At 45.7% G+C, this 7,500-nt stretch overlaps 1 protein-coding gene across 1 annotated transcript in view; it reads left to right on the top strand.

Moving 5' to 3' along the window:
• iqsec3b (IQ motif and Sec7 domain ArfGEF 3b) overlaps window positions 1–7,500 on the top strand; it is a gene marked incomplete at both ends in the record, with an annotated part of 44,388 nt that overhangs the window by 16,464 nt on the left and 20,424 nt on the right. Inside the window, 3 exons of the mRNA XM_083654626.1 lie at window positions 1,744–1,873; window positions 3,887–4,297; window positions 7,130–7,500. The exon at window positions 7,130–7,500 is cut by the window's right edge and continues 288 nt beyond it. Of these exons, the coding sequence (XP_083510752.1) occupies window positions 1,744–1,873; window positions 3,887–4,297; window positions 7,130–7,500 (912 nt within the window). The remainder of the gene's footprint in view (window positions 1–1,743; window positions 1,874–3,886; window positions 4,298–7,129) is intronic.

Genomic DNA, 7,500 nt, shown 5'->3' with positions numbered 1-7,500 from the left:
CCCCCCCCCCTACACACACTTACCCCCCTATCCCACATTCCTTTTACCATCCCATCACAAGATACTCTATAGTTACTTTTTCTTTTCTTCTGAATATTATCCATCCGTCACTTGTAACAACTTGTGTCTCCCCTATCATCTGTATCTTGGGTTTATTCTAGAACTCCCCAAACATCTCCATTCATTCTATTATATCTGTGACTTTGTATCATTTGTTTGTTCTATCCTCTCTCTCTCCACTGTTTAAATATCAGTATAGTCCTTCCCAATCAACTGCACTTTCTCCTGATCATCTGTTTAGTGAACCTCTAGTCCTGATTGGCTGCTGTTAATGACACAGCAGCCAATGTAAAGGCACTTAGAAATGCTGTAGCTTATCCATATTGCCACAGCAAGTTGTGTCTGCCTGGTGGAGAAACCTGCTGACCTGCAGCTGACAAACCTTGTGTGTTACATCACATGCAGCAGCACCTCTGCAGACTAACTGTGTCATCTACTGCTGAATCCATTTGAGCACAGCACACACACACACACACACACACACACACACACACACACACACACACACCACACACACACACACTTCCCTCACAGCACACACACACTTCCCTCGAGATGTCATGAGAGATCCGCCTATCTGCTAACCTGCCGTGCCTTTCCTCTCCTCCACTTAGCCTGTGTGTGTGTGTGTGTGTGTGTGTGTGTTGTGTGTGTGCGTGTGTGTGTGTGTGTGTGTGTGTGTGTGTGTGTGTGTGTGTTTCTCCTCTGGCTATAGGTCTCTGTGGGACCTTGAGAGATGCGAGTTGACAGATGTTCATTTCTGTTCCGCTATAAAATCACACATGCCGACAATGTATGTGCTTGGTGTGTTTGTTTGTGTGCGTGTCTGTCTGCCTGTTGTGTGTGTATGTAGTGTGTGTGTGTGTGTGTGTGTGTGCGTGTGTGTGTGTGTGTGCTACAGAGAGAGAGTGTATAGCGCCCATATCATTGCAGAGGCTTTGCTGTCATATGCATTAATAGCGGAAGCCTTGCTTTTAAATCCTCTAATGTATTCTAATGCACTCATCGTGTATTCCGATGCAGCACCGGGCCATGGCAGGGTTTTAATAGACTTTTTGATGGAGACAGCCTCCAGCGGGCACACACCAACACTCTGTCTCTCTCTAACTTTCTCTCAAACATGCAGACTTGCACAACGGCGATTTATCTCATTTAAAGATATACGACCACCTCCTCTGGCTCTCCTTCACTTAATTGGTTGCCGACGCAAAATAGTTGTTTTTCCCACAGCAAAGAAAACAAAGAAGACTTCAGCAATGCGCTCATTATTTAAGCATGAACATTTTCTTCTCTTGTGCTTTGTTTTGCATGGCTTTATAGCATCGTCAGCAGTTCTAGGAGGAATGAACACACACCCTACATACGCATGCACAAACAAAAGTGTCCCGCTAAATGTGTGTTTATGAAACCTGTAGAAGTTGCTCATACCTTTCTGCTGAGCCGAGCATGTTATCAAGACGGCACATGTGTTTACTCCATGCCCGTTTAGCAGTGGTGGGATGCCAAAGAAGTTTTCCACTGTTGCCACCACCGCTACACTCTGTGCTCGCTACCTGCTGCCTGTGCTCTCCTGATGACTCTCCACACTGCACACACCGCTCCATGACCCGGCCACAGTCATTGTAGATGGTTGAAGGTCAGGAGGAGGACTGATAGATCTTTCTGTCCTTATCTCCGTGGCAGCGGGCAGATGATGCTGAGCCTGGAAGACGGAACGTCCTCGGGTGGACAGGAAGTCGAGGGAACAGGGGGCGGGACCAAGAGAGAGGGGCCCAGCGAATACGAAATCAGCTTGGAGAACAAGAACAAGCAGGTACGTCCTTCTCGACACGATGTGCACGAGCCCCTTCAAGTGTGTGCGTGTATTAGAGGGTGGCACCGCACTGGCTTTTTAGTCTTTAGGCAATGCAATGATTTTGATGCAATGATTTTGATGCAATGATTTTGATGCAATGATTTTTGATGCAATGATTTTGATGCAATGATTTTGATGCAATGACTTTGATGCAATGATTTTGATGCAATGATTTTTGATGCAATGATTTTTGATGCAATGATTTTTGATGCAATGATTTTGATGCAATGATTTTGATGCAATGATTTTTGATGCAATGATTTTTGATGCAATGATTTTGATGCAATGATTTTTGATGCAATGATTTTGATGCAATGATTTTGATGCAATGATTTTTGATGCAATGATTTTTGATGCAATGATTTTGATGCAATGATTTTGATGCAATGATTTTCATGTTCTCCCCATCCTTTTTGGATGACTTTGTGTTCTACTCCAGTTTTAATTCACACCATTAGGTCAGTACGTGTAGGGACAGTTTACCTGTGACAATATGGCAGAGGGAAACGTTGCCTTAATACGGTCGTCGTGATTCCCGTTTGCGTTCGCTCTCGTTGACTTCTTTCCTGTTCCTTCCCCGATCACGTGATGAATAGAGAAATGACTCCTCCCATCCCACGGGAATCCCCGTGACCCACAGGACCCCCCCCCCCAAAGTGTCAGCCTCTAGTGTGTATGTGTTTATTTACTTTACAGCATGTGGGCCCATAAGCACATGGGGGGGATGCACTGAGTGTTACATCATTCGGTACATAGCCTACTTGGGCACGAGGGCGTCTGTGTGCATGTGAAGAGAGTGTATAGGTAGGTAGGCTGATTTGACAAACAGATTCCCGTTCACATCTATTTCTGTCTCTGTTGACACGAAAAAGAACACCAGCGATTCCATCGCCAAGGCGACAGGAACACGAAAGATGCTAGGTTGTCATGGTAACAGCTAATAACTGCTTCTGGCAGCTGGAGACGTCTTTATTTCTCACAGCAAACCGCTGAAGGGAATGCTGTTGCTACTGCTATTGCCGCTGCTGCTGCAGTGTGTGTGTGTGTGTGTGTGTGTGTGGGGGGGTGTGTGTGTGTGTGTGTGTGTGTGTGTGTGTGTGTGTGGGTGTGTGTGTGTGTGTGTGTGTGTGTGTGTGTGTGTGTGTGTGTACATGCCATGTTGGCATGAACACACACACACACACACACACACACACACCCAGGCACGTGGCTGTCCTCCTTTTTCTCCCCTCTTCTTCCTGCCTCCCTCCCTCCCTCCCTCACTCTCTCCCTCCCTCCCTCCCTCCCTCCCTCGCTCTCTCCCTCCCTCCCTCCCTCCCTCGCTCCCTCCCTCTCTCCCTCCCTCTCTCCCTCCCTCCCTCGCTCCCTCTCTCTCTCTCTCCCCCCCTGGGCCTGCCAGGAAGAAGATGAAGGGAAAAGGGAGATTCTACACTTGCGGAAAATATGCGATTAGAATTTTCAGGAAAACGTTGTGATTTTGGGCTGAGCTGCTCTGCCAATAAGGACAGAGAAATAGGCTCGTGAGGGTGTTTACCGGTACTTTTCTATTCATTTTCTCAATATCAGGTTTTGTAAGAGCCTCATCTGTCCTCCTCTTCATGGCCCTTCAACCAGTATTAACTGGTGAATGATGATAGATGGTGTTTACATGGGCTCTAAAAAGGAGGGAAAAAACACTGGCTTTAAAAGAGACGACAGAGCAGTGAGAAGTGTGATTGTGGCAGTGAGATTCTCACGACTCAGGCTAAAATTATGCAAATTATGTTTGATCTTTTTTGTACAAAAACTGGCAAAATAATGTTTGCCTGCTAGTCGATGAATACATATTTTCCAGTGGTTGCTGTATGCTTTGCAGTATCACTCAATACAGTGTCCTCAGCAGGTCTCAGCCTTGCAAACATGGTTGCTATTTAAACTAACTCACGCTAACTAACTCACGCTAACTAACTCACGCTCTCTCTCTCTCCCCAGATAGAAGAGTTGGAGCACAAGTACGGAGGCCATCTTATAGCGAGGCGCGCGGCTCGTCGCATCCAGACGGCCTTCCGCCAGTACCAGCTCAGCAAGAACTTCCAAAAGATCCGTAACTCTCTGTCGGAGAGCAAGTTGCCCCGCCGCATCTCCTTGCGCCGACCGGGCCCCGGAGCCCGGGCCCAGAACCCGGCCCAGAGACACAGCTACACTACTCTACTGCAGCCAGCAGGAGGAGGACCGGTCCCCCTGCGCCCCAAAACTCCTCCCCCGCCCCCGTCTCGCTCCACCTCTCTGCCCCCTTCTCCTGCGTCTGCCCCAAAGCCCTCTCCAGCCCCGCCCCCTGCCCCGCCTCCAGCTCCCTCCCCTGGACCCACACTCACTCAGCTGGAGGACTGCTTCTCTGAACAAGTGAGTGCTTCACTTACAATCTTATCATAGTTCCCCCCCCCCCTGTCATAACTCCCATTATGGGGTCATTTTTGCAGTAGGCATTTCTATTTCCCTGAGGTTTAATTTATTGAATGGTGCAGGTGAAATCAGCTTGCATGCATTCCCTTCATAGTAGAGCTGGAAAAAATATCTAAATCGCAGTATCTTTTTTTACTTCTTTTTATCTAATCACAGATGCTGCAATTGCTTAAGTCCAAAAAGGACTTCCAGTAAGATATTTTAGAGCTGCAGTTAGTCTAGGGTCCATGGAACACATTCAATCTTGGCGAAAACCTGTCATCATCCCCAAACTCAGTAAATCCTGCACATTGACATCTATTTCTTCCATGAGCAAAATGAAAACAAGCACAAACAAGAAAATGTTGTGATGATGTGAATCACAGTTTCAAATAATTGCAATTTGATTTTTCTGTGTGAATATTGTTCTGTCTTACATGTTTATTACACGGTGAATATTGTTTTTTTTTGTTATCAATTTTTTATTCATGATTTTGTTACATAAAACAGTACAATGTCAAGTAGATTTTGAGATGTCCCCGGAAGGATCAGGGAGAATAGGAATAAAGACAAAAATACAAAAATACAAAAACAACCCCCCCCCCCCCCTCCCTTTCCCACCCCTGTGGCGATCCGGACCCACCCCGCCCACCCCACGTTGGTTTAGAAGAGACAGAGAACACTGTGTTACTATTCAACAAAGAAAGTAAAGAAAATGAGTATTTAAACAAAAATGATCAGGTCAACAGCTGTTTGACGTTAGTTGCTGTAGAGGTCCATGTTAATAACGTTTTTTCACAAGCTCCATGCATTCGAGCTATTGATAGGTCCATATGCACAATGTTCAGGAAGGACGTCATAAGCCATGATTTATGGTTGAGAATGTGTGGAGGACTCCATCTTAGAGCGAGCATTTTCTTGGCAGCTGTTAGACCTGTAAATAATACCTGAGATTTATAAAACGGTAAAGCAAGAGGTGATGTGTCGTTCAAAATGAATAGTTTAGGACAGCAGGGGACAGGCACGTCCAACAGATCCGATAATGTGGAGGAAATCTTTTGCCAGAATATTACAACTCCAGGACACTCCCAGAACATGTGGATGAATGATCCGACAAGGTTGAGATTACACATTTGGCAGACAGGGGTGGAGATGACTTTCATGAGGTTGCGTTTTCTTGGTGTCAGATAAAGTCTATGTACGAAAATTAAAGTGAATTAGTTTATGGTTTGGATTTTTGGACGTGCTGTCTATATTGTCCCATACGGTGGACCAGTTCACCTCTCCTTCATTGAGACCCAGGTCTCTCTCCCACACTTTTTGGACAGCAAGATGACCAGAGGAGGAAGTCAGTAACAAGTTATACGGTCTGGATACCACACCACTAGTGTGTGTACACCTATATTGAATATAGTATGAAGATTATGTGATGGTACGGGACTGGTCCAGGGGACGCCATATGCACGCATGGAAGATCTGAGTTGCAGATATAAAAAGAACGAAAAGCCGGGTAAATCATAAGTTGCTCGAAGATCGTTAAATGATCTGAGACCCTCATCACTACAGACATCAGCTAATACATGGATGCCCCTACTACTCCACTGAGGAAAAGTAAACGAGACACCTCCAGAAAGTAAAGCATTTCTCTACCTTGTGCCAAGTGGAGAAAAGAAAAGACATTATGGGCCCATTGATTTGTAGCGTTTAAGAGGTAAATTAGAGAAGATTAGGTCTTGTAAACAGTGTGGAGAAGCTATTTTTTCCTCTATTGTTCGCCATGAGACTGAAATGTTGGGGTCTAACCAGACTGATAATGGGCGTAAATACATATGACCAAAAGTACATCTTTAGGTTGGGCACGGCGAGTCCTCCATCCTGTCTGTCACGTTGTAAAGTAGTCCATTTGATTCGTGGGCGCTTCCCTCGCCAGATACATTTTGTAACGACAGCGTGAATCTCATCCCAGTAGTTTTTAGGAGGTGAGAGGGGTATCATAATGGAGAAGAAATTAATTCTAGGTAAAATGTCCATTTATTAACTGAAATGCGGGCTTGCGGAGAAAGTGGGAGAAGAGTTTGTTTTTCTAAGTCGGCCTCCACTCTATTTAAAATACCTTGGTCATTTTTAGTTGTGGTTAAGTAGAGAGAGGGGAAAATTTCTATCCCAATGGTATTTAAAGGATTTTACTACTGGGATGTGAGGAGGCAAAGTGGAAGGGCAAAGAGATGAGTTAAGTGGGAGTAGGGAGGACTTAGACCAGTTAATTTCAAAACCTGAGAGGGCACTAAATTCTTTGAAGATATTTAGAACGTATGGTATGGAGGTAGTGGCATGGTCTATGTATAATAAAATATCATGGGCAAATAAAGAAATGTGATGTGTAGTGTTACAGAATGTGATGGGTGAGATCATAGGGTGTTGTTTTATTGCTAGAGCTAAAGGTTCGAGTGAAAGCGCAAATAATGATGTGGAAAGTACGCAGCCTTGACGGGACCCTTTGAAGATAGAGAAAGGAGAAGAGAAAATATTGCCTGTAATAATCATAGCATGTTTATTACACGGTGAATATTGTTCAGTCTTACATGTTTATTATATGGTGAATATTGAACAGAAGCTTGAAATTATATCACAATCAATATCGGTCAGAAAAATCGTAATTAAATATTTCCCACAAATCGTTCAGCTTTACTTCATACCTTGCTGTTTAATCACAGTTAGCATAATGCATCCTTGCTTAGAATTCTAATCAATGATTGTTTTTGACCTGTATTATCTCTTTATCCTCACATGCAGCTACACTCCCTGGCTCAGTCGATTGATGACGCCCTTCGTGGTTGGAGCTTGTCGGAGGGTGGAGAAGGGACGGGGCTGCTGATGGACCCCGGGGCCTTTCGGGCGGCTGCAGAGAGTGCCTGCATGCCCCGCAGTGCCAGTTCCCTGCTCATGGCCTTCAGGGACGTTACTGTTCACATTGACACCAACAACTCCTACACCATCTCCTCTGCCACCACCACCACCATGGGCAACGCAGGCAGCAGGAAGAGCTCTGTGAGCGGGGTGGCGGGGGGAGGCCAGTCAGAGGAGGCAGAGTTCCCTGCGCCTCCTCCCAGCGAGGAGCTGGAGATGGGCCACCCAGGATCCAGGAGGGGCTCCACAGTGCCCGG

Source organism: Poromitra crassiceps (genome assembly GCF_964638095.1).
Source record: "Poromitra crassiceps genome assembly, chromosome: 18".
In the NCBI taxonomy this organism is placed as follows: domain Eukaryota; kingdom Metazoa; phylum Chordata; class Actinopteri; order Beryciformes; family Melamphaidae; genus Poromitra; species Poromitra crassiceps.
The sequence above is the reverse complement of the archived record's forward strand: the minus strand, read 5'-3'. Positions and strand labels throughout refer to the sequence as shown.